This window comes from Colius striatus, chromosome 2 (assembly GCF_028858725.1).
Source record: "Colius striatus isolate bColStr4 chromosome 2, bColStr4.1.hap1, whole genome shotgun sequence".
Lineage (NCBI taxonomy): Eukaryota > Metazoa > Chordata > Aves > Coliiformes > Coliidae > Colius > Colius striatus.
This window is the reverse complement of record NC_084760.1, coordinates 68,902,028-68,928,108: the sequence shown is the minus strand read 5'-3', so window position 1 is coordinate 68,928,108 and position 26,081 is coordinate 68,902,028. Positions and strand designations below refer to the sequence as shown.

General features: G+C 40.9%; 2 protein-coding genes across 3 annotated transcripts in view; one reads left to right on the top strand and one right to left on the bottom strand.

Annotated features, from left to right (window-relative positions):
* The window catches only part of MAP3K21 (mitogen-activated protein kinase kinase kinase 21), a 45,659-nt gene extending 26,357 nt beyond the window's left edge, over window positions 1-19,302 (bottom strand). For both annotated transcript variants that reach the window (XM_061991000.1, XM_061991001.1), the window contains exons 1-2: window positions 18,513-19,302; window positions 638-818 (exon numbers count right to left, since the gene is read on the bottom strand). In XM_061991000.1, coding sequence (XP_061846984.1) covers window positions 638-818; window positions 18,513-19,257 — 926 coding nt within the window. In that variant the 5' untranslated portion in view covers window positions 19,258-19,302. The remainder of the gene's footprint in view (window positions 1-637; window positions 819-18,512) is intronic.
* A 4,031-nt stretch (window positions 19,303-23,333) lies between these two features.
* PCNX2 (pecanex 2) overlaps window positions 23,334-26,081 on the top strand; it is a 160,192-nt gene continuing 157,444 nt past the window's right edge. The window contains exon 1 of the mRNA XM_061990089.1: window positions 23,334-23,486. Within this exon, the coding sequence (XP_061846073.1) occupies window positions 23,334-23,486 (153 nt within the window). The remainder of the gene's footprint in view (window positions 23,487-26,081) is intronic.

Genomic DNA, 26,081 nt, shown 5'->3' with positions numbered 1-26,081 from the left:
GTGCTTAATACATTCTCCTCACTCCAGCTACTGGAAACAAAATCTCTATAAATGTAAAAGCTTAGATCTGATGTTCACTTTTACACATGATCACATTCTATACTCCTAAAACCAGTATTTATTTAAGTTAACATTTGGAAAGGTCTGATTTTCAGCTTATTTTTATTTATTAGACATATAAGGTAATTACTGGCTGGTTCCGTCTCTTTATGTAGAATGAGACTTTTCAGACATTCAATATAAACATATCAATAAGAGATAAATCATATGTTAATGTATCAAGAACATACTGCTATTTATATTAAGACTCCAGATAAAATACTTATCTTACTAATAGATATTGTAAAGGCTTCTCTTAATGAGATCATGCTTTCCTTAAAAAACCAACCAAACAAAACCATAAAAAACCCACAATCCTTTTTTGTTTTACCTCTCTCCCAATTTATAAGTCATGAATATCAAAAGTTATATCAAATGAAGTACATGCTGAGAAATGAGTGTGTTTCTTAGAAGAGCTATACTTGCCATGTGTTGAGATGACAACCTAGGAAACCACCAAAAGAAATCAAGTAAAAATTTGTTAAAAAAGCTCAACACAGTTCTACTGAACATGGTCTTCAGCAGACAAACTTCTTACCTCCAAATATCACTTCCTTTAGAAAACATGGAGGACTTGATAACTTCTGGAGCCATCCATGCGTAAGTCCCTGCTGCACTCATTTTGGTCGTTCTGTGCCACTCTCTAGCCAGACCAAAGTCTGTAATCTTCAGAGTTTTATTACAAATGTCATCATGTTCCATCTTCTCAAGCAACAAAACTGCAAAAGATTGAGTTTGGAAATTAATGCAATGTTAATCACATCAAAATATCCAGTGCTGATATTAATTTCACACACAACTTGTACTGCACAGGTAATTGTCTATTTTAAATGTTGTAAAATTATTATTTGAAATTTTATAAACATGAAAAAGGTTTCTGATAATTTTAAGCTATAAAAGCAAGAAATACCTACAGTGTCATGAGTTCTTTATGCAACTGTGCGAGTAGATATTAAATTAGCAACCAGAAAGTCACTGGAAACAGATGTAAAATACAGTGCCTAAGTTTAAGAAAGCCCAGAATCTCCACATCCCACAGATGACGATGGGCTGTGAAAGACATTCACTTTATGACAAGATTCTGCAGTAATAAAAATAGCAGGAGTTTTAAAACAAAATCAAATATTAAGAATTCCTATAAAATACTTGGAAAACAAAGCAGGACATGATATGTCAGTGTATAAAATTCATCCTTAATGCTGTACCCAATCCTGGCTCCTAATCATCTCAAAAAGTATATAACAGAAATGAAAGAGGCATGGAAGAGGTCAAAACACGTGCTCAAAATATCGTATCCACAGCTGAAAGGAATGGTTAATATACAAGGAGTCTTCCACCAGAAAAAGAAGCATCTGAGAACAGAATCTATAATACCACCTATGGAATGAAGGAAGCTACAGGTAACAATTGTGCACCATTTCTCAACATAAGAAATGGACATCACAGAGCAAAATTGGCAGATACGAATCAAACACGTGGCAGTTGTTCACACAACACATGGGCTGGTGAACTTTGGAATTCTTGGCAAAGTATGTGAATATTATTATTTTATCTAGATCGAAAAGGCACCTACACAAATTCACAGAAGACAACTTCATAACCACCATTTATAGCAAAAAAACCCAACAAACCACTGTTAAGTTCAAGAAATCCCTGGGCCACAAATCAGTACAAGTTCGGAGACTATATACCAATTTGCCTTGGGAGTCCCCAGCTGGCAGCAGGACACTGGACTTGGATCAAATCCAGGTTACATTATAGTCATTGCACCTTCATGGATACTAAAATTATCATCTTTTGCCTTTGCATCCTACAGTGCGTATTCAGTGTCGGACTTGTTCATAAAACACAAAAGTATTGTCAGAGTTGTAATACATGTTAACAACATAGTGTTAAAAGAGAACTGTGTTATTGTGTTAGAGATCAAAAGTCAACAGAAAACAGATGCAAAGGAATAATTATTAACACACTGTAATTTTAATTCCATTTTCAGTTCCACTGTCACTATCTGAGGTAGGAACTTACAGCTTTAATTTTCCATTAAAATAATCTCCTGGGGCAAAGATCAAAGGTTAAATTACAAATAAGAAGAATCATAAATGCATCTGTTTTCCAACTATATGTATGGCGAAACATGGTACACAGAACCCATTAATAAAAAAAGATGAAGACCTATGATTTCATAGAGAGAAAATAAACTCATGACTTTGGATTTGCAATTGTCAGCAATAATTTTTACTGGTAGAGATTACACTCTTAGAAATATTTTTAAAATGACATCAAATCTGGATGAAAAAAGAAAATCCACACTCCATTTTCAGTAAGCTTCTTAACATGGAAGAAGTGAAGACCAAAATGGTATAGACAAACTAAGAGTTCATTAGTCACCACCACCAGAACAAATTAAATTTATCCAAGAGTTTTTATACTTCTATACTTGAATCAAAGGCCTATTGTTTGCTATTCCATTTCAAACATGTTCAGCAGAATTCCTGACATTCCTTGTCCGTCAATGTGACCGAAACCAAAAACAGTCAGTCTTGCAAAAGGTAATAACTGGCACGTGGCCAAGTTTCATCCTACAAAGGGACAATGTTTCTTAGCAGTTGAGCTTCCCTTTCCGGCTAGTAGCCAGGAAAACAGCAATACCATACACAGACTACTTAGCAGCTGGGTAGTAAAAATGCTCAGTATAGCTGAGTAGTGCTCCATAAGTGCTTCCCTCACAGTAGCCTAGCAACCTTTACTATAGCATCCTTCTGCCACTTCCACAGCTTCCTGGCCCTTGCTGGCTGCTAACCTGTGAAAAGTCATTGTACAGTCTCTCCCTGTTCAGTCAGCCCTCATTTGTTTCTTTTTCAAATCCTTTAAGATTTCTCTTCAATACATCTGCAACATTAAGTTGGGTAAGAATCAGTTTAGCACTTTTTGGTTTAACATTTTTCAGACTTTTTATTTTCCACAAAGAGGAATGTTCATACTTTTAATTCATTCTTTACTTATGTAGCCCAAAATATTTAAAATTACAAAGCCTATTTGAAAATAAATTCATACTTAAAATAAAAATTCTTTGGAACGCAAAAGTGTGGAAAAAAACTATGTCCACCTCACTCATTTTTGACATAAGCAAAATCAGACTATGACTTTTTGAGTGATTCAGAATCTAAGAAGAAACTAAGTTAGATGTGAAAAGACTACTTTGCATCTACCTAACATAAAATTTCACCTTTGACTATAATCCAAACATTGCATGCACTACAGCCAGAAATAAGTATTTGACTCAATATTTTAGGGCTGCATGATTCCTATGGGTAAGACCATTTGCAACCCAACTCTTGTTTAGCATGCCTTCCTTTGTGACTCTGCAATGAGATCAAGGAGAAAGTAAATTTATTAACATCATAGCAGCATAGGTTAGGATACCATACACTGTTTGAATATGACAGACAGTAGATGCTTAGAACCATTTACAGATAGAGAACAAGAAGATGCTGTTGCATGTTATTTTCAATAATTTCACAAAATATAAATTAACAAGTTGAAGATAAAAGCCAAAAAATCCTTAATTCAGAGAGAAAAATGAAAAATAGAAATACTGTGTAATAGAGTGGTATTGAAATTGGTATATGTGACAAAATTCATGTCCTAAAAATTCCTGACACTTTTGACAGTGCAGCAAGCATACGAAGATACTAGTATTTAACCACATGGATGAAAAAAAATCTTATACTCTTCATCAGTCTAACACTAACTAAAAAGAACTTGGAAATGCAAGTATTACTCAACCTGGGTCACTGAAGTAGCTCATAGAAATATGAAATTATTTAGGTTGGAACAGGCCTCAAGATGTTACCACCCCACCCTGCCCCAACCTAAGCAGGGCTAATGCTGTATAAAATGTAAATCTACCATCAAGTGTTTTTATGAATCAGTAAAGTTATGGCACTCTGTGACAGAAAAAAGTAAACAATAGCTACGGTCAAAACATCTGAAATATATTTACTCAACTACACACATCAATTTAACTTAAATGCCATTCTATAACAGATTTTGAAGAAAACTAGAGAAAGAACACTGAGGCATAGAAAAAACAACAAAATTATGGCAGATAGCTGTTATCACACTAATTCCACTTTGTCCTAATGTATCGTTTCTTAGAAAGTGGTGAGGTAGCAGATATGAGCAGAGGTGAATACGTTTTAGGAAGTTTAGTGATACAGACAGAATAAGGATTAATTAAAGAATTCCTTAGAGCAGTTAGAGAGTTGTATAAAGGAAAACTTGTAACTCCTTAGAGAGTTGTATAAAGGTAAATCTTAGGAGACAAATTATCAGGATAAACAGGAATCACTGTTTCACATGCCAATCAGTAATAATACAAAGTGCATTTTAAGAACTGATAGCAAAGTGAGATGATACTCACCCAGGGTACTTCCCACTCTGAGGAAGATCACATCATCATGCCAGAAAACATGCAGACTTGGAAGGGACTAATCATAAAATTTACAGCTATAAAGCAGAGGTGAAGGAAGAAGAAAAGGTTGGCTATTCTGGCTGATGGAAAAAAAATCAAACAGCTCTTCTAGTAGCTCATGTAACGCTAAAAGGCACTAAAAAAAAAAAAACAACCTCTTTTTCTTTAGTAGAAACAGAGAAATATCAATAGAATTGTACAAAACATAAGACCTCATATGAAATACTGGATGACTAGGACTGTACATGTATGTTGAACAAGAGGAACTTCAACTGAAGCAAATGCAGAAAATAGAATAGTTAGGATCCCGTAACAACTTCTTTAGATTAAATCAGAAGAGTTTGCCGTTTTTTGCTAGGCTAAACAAAGGTTGAGGGAAGCTACGAGAACAGAAGTTAGCCACATCTAGAACCAGAATGCAGACCTACAGCACCTGGTGCTCTTATTGATAAAATATTCTCCTAGGTGCCCTAGCTGACCTGTTTTACAGACATGCGCATGATGACACTCCATTCTAGATCTGAAACTACCAGGGTAGACAGTCATATAAGACTTCAAAATACTACCTCTTTTTCCCCATTTCACCTTTGACTCTCCTCTGCAGTGCAAAGCACAATTTAGTCTGCAAAAAACCCCTACACCTTCCTGTCAAACCTAAGAGCTTCTGAAACAGTAATGCCATTAATCTTTACAGCTTTCTGCATTAGCGTAGTTACAGCTGGAGCCTTTTTCTACCAATCTTATGGCACACTGCAAGTATTTCATAGTGTAACAGTAAGCATATAGGATGTTCAGCACACTTTTAAAACCTCACATCTACCACATAGTTGCCCAAGACTGCGACAGAACTGAACCAGCTAAGCCACAAGGTATTTCCCAAGTGTGTGTTCCTCTGTTTAAAATAGAACCAGCAACATCTCTCTACCAAACTACTACTATTCACATACAAGCTGTTGGTAGTCAGGTAAGGCACAGAATTTAGGCTTGAAAAGAGGCTGAAGTCTCTGCAAATTCCCACCCAAATATTTTCAGCCTCCCTTCATTTTCCTGTGCCATTCCCTGCTCACCACTCCGTCTCCAAACTACACTCTCTGACCGTAACACTTGCTTTGAGCTACTGAGAACAAAAGGCAAGAGTTAACTGCAGGAGCTCAGGTGAGAGAGGTGTAAGGTGGCAGGCCAGATCTGGCCAGATTGGGACAACAAGAGCTGGCCTCTTGACATTTTACTGGGGAGAGAAAAAAGGAAGTGAGAGCCTAGATATGGATAAATAGGCTGTAACTGGTCAAAAAATATCAAAAAAGAGCACATTTAGACAAATCAAATTTGTGAAGTACATGACTGCTGTACAAAATTCAGACAGGACTAAGGTGAAAGTCTACTGACAAACTGAAAGTATTTGTTCAAATTGCAAGTATTTTATTTAATGCATATCATATTTAAAAGGTTCCCATTCTTGCCTCTGCTTCTCTCCTTTTTATTTCTTAAAATTCATGCAGTGCAGAAAACAGTATTTACAGCAAGCCTGAGAGAAGCCTGGACAGACCTTTTTAGTTGGCAGCACATCCAGGAAATCTCCACGTAGCACTAAGCTGTTTAATGCTGCTCTTTTAATAAAGGTGATTCCTATAGTCTTTTTGTTACTAAATATATATAAAATGTATTTCTCCTTTCTCTTATCTATCTCAAAGTCTCCATTTAATAAAATGTTTCATTTGAAAAGTTTCTGGAAGTCCAAACACTCTATGCAGTTAAAACCAATTTTATTCATAATGCATTCTAGCACTTCCAAGTGACCATTTTCAGTTAACAGCCACTTAAACTAACTGTGTAAACAAAGTGTTATGACAGAAGTCAAGTTTAAGGATTGAACACCTTCTTAATAGTTTAGATGTACTGAATTCTAACTCTCTTTCAATACTGAAACTTTTTAAAAAATCATCCTGAAGTACTCGAGTTCTATCCCTCCTATCCTCTTTATATTATCTACCATATGCCTTTATACTCTCTATTTTGGTACTACTAAAAATGGAATGTTAAGTAATCTTATTTTCCCAAGTTAGTTATTTGCCATATAGTGCTTGTTGCTACCTTATCTAAAGTTGGATAAATAGCTGACTATCATGGGTCTTGCAAATACATGCTATTTAATAGCACAACTATTTAAGTTACTATGATTATAGGTGAGACTTCCTACATGCCCACCACATTTACCACCACTGATAAAGCCACTCTTAGAGAATACCAGAAAGAAGAAAGATCTTATGCTAGGTTAATGGTTGGACTTGATGATCTTAAAGGCTTTCCCAAACCTAAACGATTCTGCAATTTACCTCTATCTGCAAGTAGAGATTGTCCAGATAATGCTGCTACTGTTGTCCATCCCTTCTCTGTACCCAGCCAGTCCCCTCTCCATCTGTTTGCAAGTGAATCTGGTTCTTATTAATTCACTAAATCGACATGCAACAAAATCAGTAGGGCAACCTTGTATCTTTACCTATGAACTACCAGGCAGAAAAAAAGCCTTATTAAACTTTGCATATTCAATTAATGAAGCACAAAGTTTTGTCAATATTAAGAGTTGTTCTTTGGTTCCAATCATAATTAGAAATTAAAATTTCAGCACTGCCTACGGAAGCCATGCGGAGTTTTCAAAACACAAATTATCACAGCAAAAATATTAACTGATCAGGACATTTTCAATACGTACACTTATATAAAAGATGACAGATTTGCCTATACAGCACTGCTTCTTAAATACCTTGCTTTTCTCCTACAGGTTCTCAGGATAGTGACTGTTATCGTCAACTTTGTAGCCAGTATCTGTCAGATTGCACTTCTCAATAAATCAAGTTTAGAGCTCACCATTACCAACATAACTTCATCCTTTCAACACTGGCTACATATGCAGGAGACATTTATCTACTTTTTATTATAGGGACACTGTGTTCCTCTGTTATCTATGTCCCTCTGTTATCTATGTTATCTATGTCTATATCTATGTAATAATTTCTTAATTTTCACACAAAATTGAAAGCAATGCCACAACAATTTCTTCTTAAGTGTATTTGTCTAAAAATGTGCAGCTTAAAAAAAAGAAGAATCCTACCTCACAGGAGCCAACATATATTAAAAAAAATAGTCCTGAATAAAGTGTTCCCAATTGGAAAGCCAAAACAAGACAAGACTTGACAGAAAAAGCCCCTGACAGCATGAATTTACAAATACACACCAATTCCACAAGAAAAACACATCCCATAGTGGGACACGTGGTACAAGAAAATGATCAAAGCATGGGAATGACAGGGAATCACCTGGCCACCTGGAGGAAACAAAGGTAAAAGACAGAGAAAGAGGGAAGAGAGATTTCAACAGCTTTAACACACCTTGCATCACCATTTTTTGTTTCCCCTTTACCTCTTTAATAACCACTATTAAAGCAACTTTGGGCAAATGGAAACTTGAGAGGAAGAAGCAGTTTTAACAAGCTATTGGCACAGGCCACAGATGCTGCAAGTTCCTTTACTACCTGCCATTTGTGCTTCACTTGCATTTTCAGACAGTTCTGTGACGCAAACTAGAAATTTCTATCGTTAGAGTAAGTACCAGAGGTAACAAGCATTTCTAACTAGACATTCAAATCATCATTCAAACAATTCTGAAAAGAATGGATTCTGATATTGTATCAGCAAAAAAAAAGGAAAAAAATCAAAAGCAGATTGCACACTCTACATTCTCAAGTTTAATAAAAGATTAAGCTTTGTTCTCCTGTTCAAATAGTAAGTTTAAGAAAAGTTACCTCATTGCAGCAACTTGTTAATAATTTTACAATTACATGGAAATCAATCAATGCCAAAACTTTGCTTTAAAACTCAAAACACTCCGTTATGCAGCATCTACCAGGAACTTCCCAACCTATTTAAAAGAGCAATTACTTTCTTTTAAGCTCCTTCTTCTTTGCTTGCTATTAGATTTGGAAAGAAAGTTATGCAATAGAAAGTGACGAAAATACAGGTAGATTAGAACTGCTAAGAAGTAGTGAATCAGTCATTCCTGACTAAGATATTCTTCTTGTTTAAAATCTACAGAACAAAGTGGCTGTGTATCCATTCCTTAAAGAACATCACCTTTGTTGTGAAATAGTGATTAATTTATTTAAGGAACTTCTTCCTAATCCTAACAAAATCAAAACACAAGACAAATGAAAGCTATTACATTCAAACTGCAAAAGGAGTCTTAGCCAATATATAATGCATCAGGTACAGTTTCCTCCAAAAGAAACTTTCAGAAAATGTATTTATCACCTCTCTAACCCCAAATAAAAGATCTTGTCATTCCCTTCAAAACAAAGTAAATCAATGTATGTCATAGAACACACACAATCATCAGGGTAATTCCACTTAAGTTTATAATCTCTAAAACAGCATCCAGGGACAAGAGCTGATACAGGTTACCCTTATTCAGAACCAACAACTAACTTAACTATTAGTAAAATCACTTCTTTAATATTTCATGTAAAAAAGCCCAAGAATATTTAATTCAAATTTGCTTGGAATTTATAGATTTGTTTTTTGAAGTATATTGAAGGTTACTTGATGCAATTTGGTTATTTCAAGCTAATAAGGAGAACTCACGGCTTCTGAATACATGCAAGTATTTACATAGTTGGCATACTTCTCCTGATTGTAACATATTACACTCAGCAATTATGTACTTCCTTGTTCCTTTATTTTTTGTGATCCCTATCAAGGTGCATTTGATATGCTGAAATTGGAATATTTAATGTACACAAAAAAAAAATCACTGCTAAATTAAAGAAAGTTTTGAAAAGCTTAATACATAGATTCTTAAATAACAATTTAAAATGGACTATACCTTTAAAGATGATTCACTAACCAATGTGAAGCATATGGCTGTAACCTGATACAAGACGACATGAGCTTGCTGTCACCAATATACTCGTTTTAACCTCCTTTCCAGTTATAGCCCCTCATCCTCACAGCTCTTCTTCCCTCCACTGAGTCTAGAAACTGAGTAGCCTTGGGAAACTCAATAGCCACACAGCTCAACAAAAAAATCAGGCCTACAAATAGGTACAGATTACAGTAGTTTTCTGCTGTATACTTCAGCAGATTTAACCCAGACCTACTGACCACAGATTCCACTGACATGTTTGCAGGGAGACCTTGTGCCTGGAGATGCATGAGGAAGCCTCCTCACACAGGTAGCTGCTAAATGAAGCCACAGGTCACCTGCAGTAGTGAGAGGACAGGCAACGTTTCACAATTAATAGACATAACCCCTTTACATATAGTTTTAGTCAGAGACATAAAGATAGAATCCAGCTCTGCTACTTTTTTCCATTATAAAATCACCTTTGATCAAAATCACTATTGAACAGAACCAGTTGAATAAACTGAAGAAAAAAAAAATTTCTCTACCACTTTGAAGACACCTCCTGCTGTGAATTCAAACAAACTCTAGTTGTAGATGCTTAGAAACCTTTAGTCATTGAGTTCCATTAGACTCCCATCAGTTAACTTGAAATTCCATTAATATAACTTCTATGATAAAGTTTAATGGGTTACATTCATAAAGGATTCTGACTTAGATGGACAGTTCCTCTCATATAGAATATTTGAAAGAGTTATATTGCTTTAAAAGAATTTTTGCCAAACAACTAGTTTAAAATCAAAGTAGAAGAAAACCCAAACCAAAAACCCATTTTTTAGCCCACTCCTCGGTTTTAAAAAATACAAAACTTGAGAAAAAAATCAACAACAAAAAAAGAAAATACATTCTTTGGATTAGGAGTCCTGCGTTCAATCCTTACAGTTTCTTCAGTAGCTGAGGAACAGTGCCTCAGGACTATGTGTTTCCAAGAACTCTCATCTTCTTTAATAGCAAAGGCAAAACACTTATTCTGAAATGAGAACTCTGCAAATTTGGCAGTGCTTTCATTCTCTTGGGAGGAGAAAATGGGAGAGAAAACCTGCTATTTTGATTCAATATTTAGCATTACAGTTCAGTAATGAGTTAGAAAATACATTTTTTTCCTTTTTACATGGCACATGAGGAAAGAAATGAAATCATTTTTCAGAAGGAACAGTGGCAACTAATCCTAATGGAAGAGAAAAATCACAGAACTGCACAAATATTTAGAACTAAAAATTAACCACTTCCAAGGGTTACTTTGTCCCATTGTGAACTACAGCAATGAAGCAGTTACTCCTGCATTTTCAAGAGGGAGGGCCTGCTTATCAGCTTCAAGTTAATAGCACACCTGCCAAAACACAGAGCAACACCATGAAAAGAACAAAGCACGATTATATAGCCAACACTGGCATGCCTAGGACTGATTTAACTGGAGCTATGACCCTCCACAAAAAAATGATTAAACTTGGCAGAAAGCTCCAAGAAGGAAGAATACTTCTGTGGTGACATTATACGGATGCATAACTTCTCCATGTTACCATATATAACCCATATCTTTAAGATGCGGTAAGTGGGTCAAAACTTAAACATCCAACTTATTTTCAGTTATTCATCTGAGGTATACCCTCAGTAACATGATCAAGCAAATTAAAAATAGTGAGATTATTTTTAAACGGTCAATCCAGGAACGTACATTTAGGATACCAGTTATTATTTTGGTGCTGCTACTATAGACATACAAGTCATTTGGTATTTAATATATTTAATCTATTTCTATGTATATAAAATCTATTTTTTGTTCAATTTGATGCCATAATTTTGCCTTTAACAAAAAAAGCCACAAACAACCAGCCAAACCCAAAGCTCAAAAATAAAGTGTTACACTTTTTAGAAGGATTTTTACTGAAGGTCACTGATACAATTTTCTATGTTTTAAATTAAGAAATCATCAGAAATAAAATTCAAGGGCAGAAATCACCCATGCTGCAAATACTCCTTACAAATGTTCATTATACAAGGCCATCATGCTTCACAACTTGAAACATTGAAGCGTGTTTAGAAGAAAGTTTATACTCAGTGATAAGAAAACCTACAGATTGCAAACAAAAAGCCATTCTCTTCTAAGGTCAAAGAAACCACAAAACAGTATTCAACATCCAAATACAGTTCACTGATGTGTTACTTTATTCTTTTGAGGCTGCAGAACACAACTTTAATGGAGCTTTTAATATTTGGTAAGAGGTTCCAAAGGCATGCACTGTTCTTCCACTCTCAATAGGAGGGGGGGGAAAAAAAATCTCCAATTGAAAACACAGAAATAACTCAAATTTTTCTAATTCTAAGGTAATACTGCCAATGCTCAAATCCCAACCCCATTTGGCATTCTGTTTCTTTACATACAATACCCTGTTTCACAACTGGTATGGTCAGCATTTAAACTTATTTCTTACTGTTCAGGCGAATGTGTAAGTATTTTAACAGCTAATGGGAAGCGTTTAGCTGCCTGTTTTTCCATTGACTTCTGTGGAAATGGGTTGCTCATTCAGTGCAATTTTCAGAGGCAAGTAAGTATGCGACCACATGCTTAGTGGACCAGCTTTAAAAAGACAAAAACTGAGCCAAGTAATGTTCAAAGCTTTCTTTAATATCAAATATTGCAAATACTCTAATTCAAAGACCTACAATTCAATTTATAATGCTATCCCAAAACAGAATACTTTCAGAAAAGACAGTCAGCAAATGTGACATACAGACTTTAATGTGACTTCCCATGTTGGGCATGAAGAGATCACTAGAAATCTTGTTTCTTGTAGAGACCTGCTAGGAAAGAGTATCAACACAGAGCGGGAAAAAATGGGAAAAAAATCCAACCTTCCAGTAGCTGCAAACTAGATCAGTTTGTGTATCACAATGAGAGAACAAAGACAGAACCAGGTAGGATCCAGGAAAAGATCAAAGTAACATTATTCTTGAATTAGTAATCCTACCTGTGAGAGATGCAAAGAGTCTCAACACCAAATAAGGAACAGCTTTACAGCTGTCAGGTTAACACAAGGAAACATTAAAATGAAAGTCTGTATTAAAAATGAGTTATAAATAGGAGTACTACAAGTTCATAGGTTTTAATCTAATTATATTTGATTTAGCTAGCGTTTCAGCCTAAAAGACTTCTTTTCAGCATTAAAGACTAAACATAAATATACTTGACTATTGTTAAAGAGAATGTATTCTAAATTATTGAGAATTTTTTTTCCCCACTTATCAATGGCCAGTCTTGAGATATAGAAAAACTTCACACAGTACCAAATTTAGGAGACACATACAAGTTCTGCAAGCCTACAACAGTTTGCATGAGAGTGGCTGGATTTAGGTTTTTGGTGTTTGTTTTTGTAAAGAGTACTAAGTGGACAAGGCTATTAAAACTAGAGCTCGTTCCTGATGCTTCAGGATGTACAACCAGCTCTTATGCAGCATCTTTACAGGAAAGCACAATCCAGGGCTACTGCTACTTATAGAGATGGGATAGGAAGCTGGTGTACCTGGAAAAGTTTCTAGCTTTATGCAATTTAAGTAATCAAGAGCAGTGCAAAGCATTTAAGTACCATAACTTCCCATATGAACACAGCACGGAAAATTACAGTATAAGAGTTTTAAACTGCTAAATAACTTCTGTCCCTGCTATTTTATCTGTCTGGCATGAGTCAAAACAATAGCACATTCTCAGAGACATGGGTTTCATGAATGTAGGTTGCATTATAGCAGAGAAACTGCAGTTAGTTCTCCCAGAAAAAAAAGTGTTCATTCCCCTTCCAGACCTCAGAGAGGCCAGCCAGCAGAAACTTAGCAGCTAGTCAGGCAATACAAGCAGTTACAAATCAATTACAGCATATTCAGCCTGCTATAGGTGGCAGGAGGCATCCAGTACTGGATGTGCACCTTGTGACAGACAGGCTTATACCAGCAGGCATGCCGGGGATGTGGAAGGGAGGAGGAGAGCTGAAGTTCCATGAGCAGAAAAGTGAGATGTTGAATACACATCAGTATAAAAACAAGCTTTTTAGTTTTGTTACAATATAGCAGGTGAGCAGTAGCTGTCACAATGCTAGACTGAAACTGCCCTTAGTGGACTTTTTAGAACTTTACATCTAGAGAAAGAAAGTTAGGTGGAATATCAAATCAGTCTTTTCCCTCAAAATTATCAAGGACAATTACAATATAATTTAATATTTAGTTTTTTTAATAACTGTATGTTAGAAGACATTGAATTTTCAAGCACTTGGTAACATCTGAGCAACCCTTACAGCTCTACTGGTGACGCGAGAGCAACCCTTCCCTCTTCAAAACATAGGTAAGAGACAAACTATGCATCCCAGTGATTACAGAATAAATAAAGTCAGTTTAGGAGATGGCAGACAGAAACTAGAGCTAAACCTTTCTTTTCCTCTCAATGAAGAGGTAGCCTAAAGTTGCTAGGTGGAAAAGTTAAAGAGAAATAGTTTTTATAAGATCTTGAAAACCTATCTGACTTATTGCAAAGGTGTTTAACAGCATAACTTCAGTAATTCTGCTCTAAATAACCTGCAAGAGCAAAGAACTGGAATATAATTTGTTCTTGCTTTTCTCAAGCTCCAGGAGACCCTCCTTCAAAAGCAACTGATGCAACAGTTCAGTCAAACCACATCACATTTCCTTTTGAGGTTTTAAAGCCAAATGATTTCTTTTTTCTGACTTTTGCATAAGACTAGTTGAAAAATGTCACAGTAAAGTGGATTGTCTAATTGCAGTTTCACTGTTCTTTTGTAGGTTTTTTTTTCCTTCTGATTTCAAGTATTGCTCTCATTAGCCTTGTCACATCCACAGCCTCATTCAACAATCCTTAAAACTCAAGCTGTCCTTGATGATTTCAAAAAGTAATAGAAACTCCACACACTTCAGAGAGCTGCAAAGGATCCTAGGACATCAGAGGAGCTGGTGAAAGCCATAGCAAACTGAACCCTACAAGCATATCCATCTACAACAAAAGATAACAGACTACTTTATCAATACTGTGTGAGCACACCTAATCTGCACAAAATCAACTTTGTGATTTACTTTGTATTCATGGATGTATCTATGCCATAAGCAAGATATTCTGAACTTTTTGTAACATTTTCTACTAGTACTCAAAGCTGCTGCACTAAAGTGATTATATTTAAAAGGCAGAAGTACTGTGCAGTCTGAAACCAATCAGAGAAAAACAAACCTCTGCTTTCTCTACACCAGACTTCAGAAAGTAAAAACCCTGCATACTCTATCTGGACAAATTACTAGCTTTCTTCAGAACACTACAAAAGAATCATGAAAGCCTGCACCAAGCCCTTAACCACAGGTCTCATAACTAATGGGGTATTCTTGCCCAGAAGAAAGCAATTTGATTCTCCCAGAGAAGAAAAAAAAGAGTTGTCCTTTCAAAGAGTCAGCAAAGCAGTGGAGTTGTGCTAGAAAGGCACACGTTTTTAGTGTCCAGTCTTGTAGATGAATTCCTGTTTTTTTATTTTCAGCAGAAGTTAACTTTTTTCAGAATCCGTTGGCTTGCTTAATCAAGACTAAGTTTGTACCCAGGAGATACAGTTAAGAACATTCAAGTATTTTCACAGTTTTTAACATTATTGCTTTTCAGTCAAAGTATCATTTAATTCAGAATTCCTTGACTACCCATGATGGTTTGAAAAACTTGACATTTTCTTTCCATTTTTTTTCTTTTAAATTTTTAGATAGGTAAAGTTCACCTCTTAATCCTTAATTTTAATCTCCTTAATCTATAAAATATATCTAAGAGCGTAATAACTACTTATGAGGAAATTATTCTTAAAATAGCTCACGTTCTCCTTCAGAGTAACTGCTCATACCATGTCGCCTGTACAAGGTTTATTAAACCACCCACAATTTGAAAATAGACCTTAGAGGCCACGGTTATTGTGTTTCACTTTATCACACAAACATAAAGCTAATAGTGTTATTTATACCTTTATTTTGTCTACTTACAAATAGCCTTGAAATACTAATTTTTTTTTACATGGACTCCAGAATTTAAGAAACTCTGCTACCAAGAGTTATCCCTTACTTCCTCATTCAGCTCTCACAAACAAGTCCATTAGTCTGCCTTCCCAATACAGAAAACATTTGCCTATCTATTTATTTATCTTTTCTTGCTTTGGCAGAAACAAAAACATTTTCCCACTTGCCTAAAAGAGACCAAGGAAACCCGTCCATACAAACCTAGATGGTCATACTCATTCCTGTTAATAAAACCCCGCTACTCTCACAGCTCTTCAATTCATGGCAGCTCCATTCCAGTCATGTCAATTTGGTACCAGCAAAACCACACTAGACATGCTGTCTTATAGATCCCAACTCCATAAATCTGCTTGGAGAGAAGTAACACACTTGCCTTTCAGATGCTTGTTTTGCCTACTGCCTGCCAACCATAAGCTGAGACATATATCCTTTCTGGATATTGCACCAGTACACCGGTGCAAAGGGCTCCCTTTCCTGTCTGTAAAAATTAGTTCCTGTCTATTTGCTAGGGAAATAGTTTGGGGAGCATTCCTTACCATGCCATGTTAAGGGCAATCATTTTTCTAATTTAATAAAATCATAGCATCATTTTGGTTGGAAAAGACCTTTAAGACTATCAAATCCAACCACTAATCTCACACTGCCAAGCCCACCACTTAAATCATGTCCTTCGGCACCTCATCTCTGCATCTTTTACATATATCCAGGGATGGGGACTCCACCACCTCCCTGGGCAGCCTGTTCCAGTATTTAACCACCCCTTCAGTGAAGAAGTTTTCCTAACATTCAATCTAAACCTCCCCTGGCGGAAACTTCCAAGCAGAAAAACAATCCTTCTTAACAAAAATAACCAAGCTGTCACAAAACTGACATTCATATACTACCTAGAACTGTTTAACAAAGAGCACTGAACCACCACCACCACCATTTTTCATCCATGGAAAGCAGTGATGAGTAGTTGTGGAATGGGCACTGCCAGATCGTCGTCTGCAGTTATAGCCACTGCTGAACTGTTACTATCCAAATCGAGTACATTGATCAGTCCACTCTGGCAGCTTTCCACTCCCACTGTGTAAAACTGGAAAATACTATAGTAAAAGAATGAAGTGAATTCTTCAATGAACAGTGGAGTTAACAGAACAGGGGATACTGTTGTGACCTGCAGTCATTTTACACCCATGTTGTTGAGCATAGTTACTATAGCATATTGTACCACTAACACACTATTGTCTTCCGATTTTACCATTTAATTGGATGATCAAGAGATGTAATTGTGTTTAGCATATTCAATATTACCTTCAAACTTCACTAAGATTAAGAAATATGGGTGAGAAAACTAAGCTAACGGGAGTTTGTAATGCAAATTACATGCAACGGGAGGGAGTTTGTAATGAAAGCTGAGGAGGCACATATGCTGAGGTTACAATCAAAAGCACCTTTCTAAAATGCTCTGCCATTACCCACATACACAGAGATGATAACAGTAATCAGTTCACATCACTAACCAACTTGGTTACTGGTTACTAGGTGCTACGCTAAACAAGAGGGTTATGAATTTATTTCAGATACAGCCTTTGCCATAGTCACCTTGGGAGGCTAAGGTGCAGCAGCTCACTTTGTCTAAGGAAATATACTAAATACAAGCTGCCAACAAATAACTTGTTTGCAATTAAGGTGTTGGCCATGACCTTTAAGGATGCCTTCCAAGAGCTGATAATCCAGTGCTTCAAACAGACCCAAAAATGTAGCTGAGCTAGGCCCTTTCTTTATCAAGCAAATAGTGAAAGTATTCTCAGAAACGGTCCCATGACTGAGCCTTGTCTTAACAACCCATGCATGATGACCTTCAAGACATGCTGCAAAGGCCTTTTAAACAAAGTGCTTCAAACTTGAATGAAGCTTTTTTTATTTCTGCTGTAATACTTCAGGGCTCCTAACTGGAAAAAGAGAGCAATATATTGCTGCACATTTGGCACATTCAGAATAAATAGGAAGAAGAGTCCAATATGTCTTAAAATGTTCATGGAAGCACATAGATTTTCACTTTCAGGTCATCAATTCAAAACACAACTATAACGGCACGTCACAAACACCTCTATTCTACTAAACCAGTCTTCCAGCACCACAAATGACAACAGCTTAGATGCTCTTGTATTGACAGATGGACCTAAAATCCTTTAAGCACGAATTTAGCAACTCCCTCACTCTTTCAGGTGCTTTTGTCCATGCACAATGGCTGAAAGCGAATCTGGCAACTGCACGAGTTTCTACTGATTTTAAGCTACTGTCTTCTCTGTCTCAGTGTTTCTATGTGGATGAATTTTAGCAATGCTAAATGCATGCAAAGAAAACCTGAAACACGATTGTTCATCAGTGAAAAAGAAGTTGTCTTTCTCTTACAAGCCACTTGGTTTACTGAAACTTTTAAAACCTAGGACTACACAAGGCATAAGAGTAAAGGAAGTCTTGTGCATTTGAGACTGCGGTTGAGCCGCTTTTTATCCCGATTTTATCCCGCTTCGCTTTTAAGAGAGCTGCCGTCCGAGAACAGGACTTTGCTCTGCCAGCGTCGCCGGTAAACCCTCTTCTCTCGACCTTCCCACGAGTCTGTAACCAGCTCACAGCCGCAGCAACCACCCTACTGCCAGCCCAAGCTGCTACCAGAAGGTGCCCAAGCCGCTCTAATTGCGACACTCGTCTCCCGGTGAAACAGGAGTCCCGGATCGTGCCCGGCTGCTCGTTTCCTGCCCAAGTCGTCCCGCGGCGGGCCGGCCCAACAGCAACTGCCAGCGCACCGCGCCGGGCCACGGCGGGGCACAAACAGCTCTTCGCCGGGCAGCCCCTTGGACGGCCGCAACAGAGGGACGAACTGATCCCCTCGGTGTCGCCTCCACTCTCGGAAAGCTCCTCCTCACCCCCAACCCCCTCCGCCCCGGCCGGGACTCACTGTTGCTCGACTTGAGGTCTCGGTGCAGGATGGGGACGATGGCCTGGTCGTGCAGGTAGAGCATGCCGCGGGCGATCTGCACCGCCCAGTTCACCAAGATGTGCGGGGGGATGCGGCGGCCCCCGCGGGCGGCCCCGGCCCCGGGGGCGGCAGCCAGGGCCCTGTTGAGGGAGCCGCCGCGGGCGAACTCCATGACGAGGCAGAGATTGGGCTCCCGCAGGCAGACCCCGTGCAGGGCGATGATGTTGGGGTGCCTCAGCATGGAGAAGAGTTTGGCCTCCTGCCGCACGCTCTCCGCTGTGGCCGTGATGTCCTCGTCGGGGTCCTGCCGCGCCGCCTTCACGGCCACCTCGCGGCCACGCCAGGTGGCCCGGTACACCTTCCCGAAGCCCCCCACGCCGATGATCTCCTGCAGCTCCAGGTGCTGGAAGTCGATCTCCGTCAGGCTCCCCGCGGGGTCTCTCCGCCCGCCGCCGCTGCCTCCTGCCGCCGCCGCCCCACTGCGGGGCTGGCGGGTCACATAGTTGGCGGGGAAGATGCCGAGACGGTGGTGGATCTTCCCCGCCCACCAGCCGTCGTCGCCAGACACGGCCGCGTCCTGCGACAGCACCTCCACCACGTCCCCCCGCCGCAGACTCAGCTCGTCCTCGCCACTCGCCTCGTAGTCGTACAGCGCCGTCCACAGCGGGCACGGACCCCCACCAGCGGCCGCCGCCGCCGCCGCCCCGGCGCCCGGCAGAGCCATGGCAGTGACTTCAGCCCCGGCGGCCGCCAGCGCAGCCGACGCGGGGGCGCCCGACCGGCCGCATCCTCACCTGCCGCCGCCGCCGAGCGGGAGCCGCGGGAGGGGGAGGGGAGGGGCCCGGGGAAGGGGCGGACCCCGGCGCACCCGGTCGCCGCCGCTGCCGCCAGCCTCCGGCAGGTAGGGCGCAAGCGCGCGCGAGGAAGGCGGGGAGGGGAGTGGCGGAGCCTCGCGACCATCCTCCCGCCTCCGAGCCCTGCCCCGGGGATTGGCCGCCAGCCGTCACGCGGGGCCGAGCGCTGGCGGGGCCGTGGGGGCGGGGAGTGGGCTGGCGGGCGGGCGTGTAAGTCAGGTAGTTGGCCGCGCGCGCCCGCCCGCCTTCCCACGCCCGCAGACTGGCGGGCTCCGGTCGCCGCGCGGCTCAGGCGCTCGCAGCAGTCGCGCCCGAACAGGGGACGGGGCGGCGTAACGGCACCGCCGGGCCTACCGCGCCCCGCCGCCGGCTGTCGGCGTGGGCACAGATGACCCTGTCTAGCCCTGTATGTAGTCGGGGAGTGTGCCAGGGGAAGGCCGCGGCGCTCAGTGAGGTGTCAGCGACGTTTCGGTACAGGCTGCCCTCAGGCGCCTGCCCCCCCTGCCCCGTTTTGTCCGTCGGGGGTGGCGGAGCAGGTCGAAGGTTTGTGCGATCTCGGGACTTTACCAGAATAACCCTAAAGCAGTTTCTGAAGAAAGCGAGCTGCCTCAGTTCGTGTTTCCTCTTTTAGCCGCCCCCGCCGCTTTTCGGCTATCTCCTGCGGTCCCCACACGGACTGAGAGGCTCCCGACTCTCCGGGGCGCGATCACACTATCCTTTCCTTACGTTGCCAGGAAATAGCCAATGCTGTGTGTATGCTATTTCTGGATAAAGATTTCCCTGGTTTTAGGTGGAAAAAAGAAGTATCCCTTTCTAAGCTCCAGCCGTGGTTCCTTTGGAAGTGCGTGGGCTGGGGATGTACTCTGGCCAGCGCTGTGGGAAGCGTGGCTCGAAGCCGAAGGAGACGCGTTTTCATCCTCGGAGTTGATTACTTTCTGTTGCGGTACCTGTGGTTCTCGACACGGCTGCTGCCGGGAGAGGCCCCGGGGTGGATAGAAAATGCTCGGGGAAGGTGTCAGACCGCACTGGCAGGCACAATAAGCTGACGTGATGACTTCTCGCGCAAAACCCCTTAGCCCTAGAGCACTGCAGGTCCCTAAACACAAAACTTGCAGCTGGATATCAGAGGACTAAGGTTCCGACATAAAGACTGTAATTCAGAAAACCTAAAATTTTGGTATCCAAAAAATGATAAATTCTTGTTTGTCCCACAGTAAACTGTGTTTATAGTTGTACACACAGGATAAAAATAAAATTAAGCAGAAAATTACCTACTGAATCATGTTAACCTAAAAGAAAGAATGCAGAACCAGCATGTCTGTCCGGTCTTTTCCCATTTCCTTTAATATAAGGGATTGCCTTGCAGCTATTCAGAGAGATAATTACAAGCCTTTTTGCTATCTGCATATTTGCCTTATTATAAAAGCCATAAAGTATGTTGTAATACAAGCATTCTGCCACACAAATTCCACCTTGAACTTTATCTGTTATCTAGAAGAATCTGGAGGAACTAATTAAGTGTGGAATGTTTTGGGTCAGACAGGGTATCAGTTGCAGTACAGCGAGAAGTTTAAATACTTATTTTGAGATATTATTCCAAAATTTGCTCTCTTAGCCACTTAAGCAATTGCTACACTCGTGGCCTCTCCAGCGGCACCATCTAGTGGAGTTCCCACCGGGAAGGGTGGCAGGAAGCAGGCAAATCCTTCCTCGCAGTTCCACAGTGGCCTCTCTCCAGAGAAAAGTGGGAGTGTTTTTCACTTTTGGCATTCCTGCAGCTGTAGGTGTAGCTCTGTGTGGTGGCTAGAACACATATCCTCATCTGGAAGTTACGGGGACATTTGACTCCTGTAATTGCCACTGTACCCAAAAATCTTTGGTGACAACATTATCCAAAGATGGGGAAGAGTTGGAAGATCTGAGTGATGGGCAGACAGTTCACCCTGACAAGACCCAATCTTAGATCAACTCCAATGAAGGCTTCACCACCCAGATTTTCCAAATAATATCCTGCACGAGACAGAGGTCTCAAACAACAGTAGAGAGGACATTTTGAAGAAGCTTTTCATTTCTATCTTTGTTTACTTTCTTTCTTTTTTGAAGCTGTGCATTTAAATGACGTTACTTGCCAGTATGCAAGTGGAAAACAACTTCAGTGAGTTCTGAAAATTTAACATTTCTAATTATCACACATCAAACATAGTATTCATAGCTGGCTAAGGCACTTGATTCAATTTGTGTTAAGAAACTTTGCCATCTTTGAAATGAAGCTGATAAGGGTAAAACAAAACCGGAGAGATTTAGGTAAGACAGGTATAACTGAGTAGCACACGAGGCACTGCTGCCTTCCCTGCTCCTAAACGCTTCTTCATGCTGCTTTAGCATCCTTCCCATCGAGCTAACACAAGCATCCAGCATGGCCACATTGCAAGCTGAAATGTGATGAGTTGGCTCACAAATATGGTTGTTTAATAACATTTGTCTCTGAAAAACCCATACAAAGCACACCGAAACTAAACACAGGAAGTCATATCCACAATAAGGAATGATGAAAGTAGAGTAAATGTGGTGTAGTCATGTGCAGCCTTCTTGGCTGCTTCCATTTCATACATGTCCTTCACAAACCTGACTTCAATAAAGGCCTACACAGAGAATCATAGAATCTCATTAATAGGATCTGATTAACATTTACAAATATCTAAATGGTGGGTGTCAGGAGGTTGGGGCATCCCTTTTTTCTATTGTAGCTAGCAACAGGACAAGGGGTAATGGGATGAAGCTGGAACACAAAAAGTTCCATTTACACATAAGAAAAAAAATACTGTTCAGGTGAGGGAGCCCTGGCACAGGCTGCCTAGGGAGAGTGTGGAGTCTCCTCTGGAGGTCTTCAAGACCCACCTGGATGTGTTCCTATGTGACCTGATCTAGGTAGACCTGCTTCTGCAGGGGGGGGTGGACTAGATGGTCTCTAAAAGGTCCCTTCCAACCCCTACCATTCTATGTTTTTGTGATTCTATATGGAAAAGTCCCTAGAAGGGGCTCACGAGAGACATGCAATTGAATTTCACAGCTATTTTCTGATGGCAGAAGGTGTGAGGCAGGGAGTGCTGTGTGTGATGAGGCCTAGCCCCATGCCCCTTCTTTCGGGGGTGTCCCACGGGGACATGCCCCATCCCCCAATGACTTAGGGCTCCTATGCTCAATATTTCTACTCAGCTCCACCCACCATTTCAGCTCCACTCCCACCTGCTTTGCACATCTGCACCTCCCTTGCCCCTCTTCACTGCTTATTTAAAGTCAGCTGCCATGAATTCTGTAGCACCACGCAGGCTGTTTTACCCTAAACTCGTTTTTGAAAGAAACCAAATATTACAGTGGTTTTTTTTACAGAATTTTCCCATCTACCCGCTTAAAATATAGCTCAAAAAAACCGTGAAAAGGTCCACACTTGAAGCTTGCCAGAGCTCAAAGCTGAGAAAGTTGTAATGTGCCAGGAAAAACGAATCACCGGCAATGAAAAGAAGGCGGTGGCTGGGGGTGTGCCGGATGCGGGGAGCAGCCCAGTGGGCTGACGACGGCACTGTCCCTGTGCCGCGCGTTTTTTGCACCTGTTAACCACGCCGGGACGCCGCGGTGACGGACACCTCCGCGTCCCAACTGAACCGGGGCTCGGCTCGGCCCGGCCCGGCCCCTCTCCGCCCCGCGGCCTCCGCCCGCTGCCGAGCGCGCCCCCGGCCCCGCACCGCAGCGCATCGCACCGGGGACGAGCCAGGCGCTGTGCGCAGGGGGAGGGCGCCCTCCAGGCGGCGGCGGCGGCGGCAGCGGCTCTCGAGGTGGGGCGGGCGGGATGCTCGGCGTCGCGGGGCACCATGGGAGAATCCGCGGGCGGCCGGCATGGCGGCGGCGGCGGGCTGAGGGGCGGCGGTGGCGGCGGCGGGGGACGGCCATGGTGTCGCCGGCAGCGCGGCTGGTGGGGCAAGGCGTGTGGGCGGCGCTGACCGGAGGCTGGTACCATGACCCGGAGCAGGGCGCCTTCACCAACAGCTGCCACCTCTATCTGTGGCTCTTCCTGCTGACGCTGCCCATGGCCCTGCACCTGGTGAGACCCGGCCCGGGGCGCGGAGGGGGCGGCGGGGACAGCGGTGGACCGCAGCCTGGAGGCAGCTGCAAGGGCAAGGGAGTGAGCGCAACGGGCAATAAACTAACCTCTGCTGGGTGGTGGTACATAGAAATGGGCGTGTTGGGCTTTACGTGAGGATTTTGTGTCTAAAGGTTAACGGGGTGAGCACGATGGACGCGTGAGTCAGGGGCCGGACCTCTTAGCCCTGCCCAAGCAGTTAGAGTAGGGTTGCTTGGGCCGGAGTGCACCGCTGGCCCCTGCAAATGCTGAGTGACCGTGGGGACATTGGTTCAAAACATCTCTTTTAGAGACTTTAATTATTTATTTTTTCTGACTCTGCTGCAGCCTTACCCGCTGAGAAAGGTTAATAAATGGAAAAATACAAATACCGCGTAATTAACATGCCTTGCTGAATGTCACTTGTGAGTCACATGGCTTTTCGTGACATGCAGATCCTTTTGTGCCGAAATTTAAACGTCACAAATAATTTTTATAACTAGAGCCTGTTTGCCAGACTTTAAAATAATTTTTCATGAAAACCTGGAACTTTTTCTGTACGGTTGTCAGTTTTCCTACTGTGTGAGAGAAGCTTAGAAGTATAGTTTACTAGCTCATCACATCAGTGTGTTCTTCAGTGGTTGTTGCTTAATATTGTTCCCATTGGAAACAGCCTCTATCGCTTTGATTCTCACAGTGACTCAACTAAGCTCTGTAGAATTTTTAGGTGGTTGTGGTTTGGTTTTTTTTTTTGAGTAACATTTGAAAATAGGTTTCTTCAGTCTACACGGTCAGATGTCGGCCTGATTTTCACAAGCAAAGAGCATTCATGAGTCCTTCTGTAATCCCAGTGAAAAGCAAATCTTGTGTTTTTAAAAATAAATTGGTGTACTATATTTTTTGACATAGATTGTGGTCAATTTATTGTAAGCATGGCTCATGGAATTAACAAACCAAAATAACAGTATACTTTCTTCTGATCGATAGAGTCTATTTCCTTTGCAAACCAGCAAGAGTCGTACATTGTAGGATTTACTGTCAAAGTGGCATGTGTGATTTAAAAAGAAAAAAAAAAAGTAAAGGTTAACTTTTTTTTTTTTCCAGTTGATGTAAGTATGTATCTGAAAGAAACATGTATTTTCTTTGTGGGAAACTTCAGAACTAAAAGTATGGAGGAAGGCATGCAGGGTTGCAAAAAAGGACACTGGATACAAAGATTGTAGGTCAGAGCTAAGGTGAAAAAAGCAATTATTTGAAGGGAAGGGGAGAAAACCTGACTTATCTGCTGAACACTCTCTTGGGCTTCACCTTTGCCTATCCAGATGGACTTGCTTTTTCTGCAGACTGTCTGGCTTTCTGATGAATCATCTGATTAAATGCAGGACTTGTGTTCTTGAGCTCTAATGCATTTCTATGGGAATTCTTTATCCGTGATAAGAATAATGCATTTATCATGCTGACTGCTTGAGAGTAATAATGTCTTTAAGTATTTGTTTTCTTGCTTTCAGATGGCCGGGGTTTATAAACTTTGTGCAAGATATATATTCTTGCCATTTGGAAAATTGAACCTGTTTTTTTAACTAAAGGTTTTCTTTCGAGAATTCTATCTATAATGTCACACTCAGCAATGTTTGGAGTGACATTTATGTTACACACTTGACACCAATAGTTTTGGATTCAGCTAAAGCAGTCACAGCTGCTGCTTGAAATGGCAAAGTCAAAACAAAGCAGAGTAGCAGTTTTAAAAATTTTCCTTTGCTTAGGATAGTCTTAATTACCCTTTGGTCAAAGTCAGAAAGTCTTTCTGAAGCAGTTTGATTTGAATGAAATGGCAAAATTCATCCGTTTTTAGATTTTTCACACTGGCTCAGTAGAGATGTGCTGACGGTAGTACCAGGAAGCTTATAGTATCAAGCTATTTCTGCTGTGTGGATCAAGGATTTCATTCTCTAGCTTTGTCAGCATAGCTTACTTTGGTACTAATGGTTCTGTTTTTAGCTTCCCTACTCTGGAAAACGCAAATCTGTGTTTCTATCTTGTGTCATTTATCCTTTGTAGTAGTAAATATACAGTTAAAGTGTACACTGGATATTATTTGGGGCATAATCTTTCAAAATTGTAATACCATCTCTTCTAACTTTGCCATGTCAACTCTCACAAGAATTTAAGAATTAATCTATTCTACCTAACAGTCCAGGGTTTCCAGGTGTTTTGTATATGAAAATAGTGGTAATTTTTATACAAAGCCACTGGGCTGAATTCAGGCCCAGTGAAACACTAGTGATGCAGAGATGCAACTTTGGGTATGCGTTTACTATAGCTTCTTTTACAAGCCTAAAGAGAATATGTATCCACATTTTGGTGAGCCCCCAGAATGGCTTAGTGTTTTTTCTGCTTTTCGTTGGACAGGAAGCCCTTGAATTTACAGGGTGGTTACTTCTTACGCATTAGATGTTCAAATCATGCTGTGATAGGAGAAGTATAACCTGGCAGTATAAGGGTGTGGGCACATAAATTACTCAGAGGTAAACTGTAATAAAACTTGCAGTGTGTCAGCTGCTTCCAGGCCCATTTGAT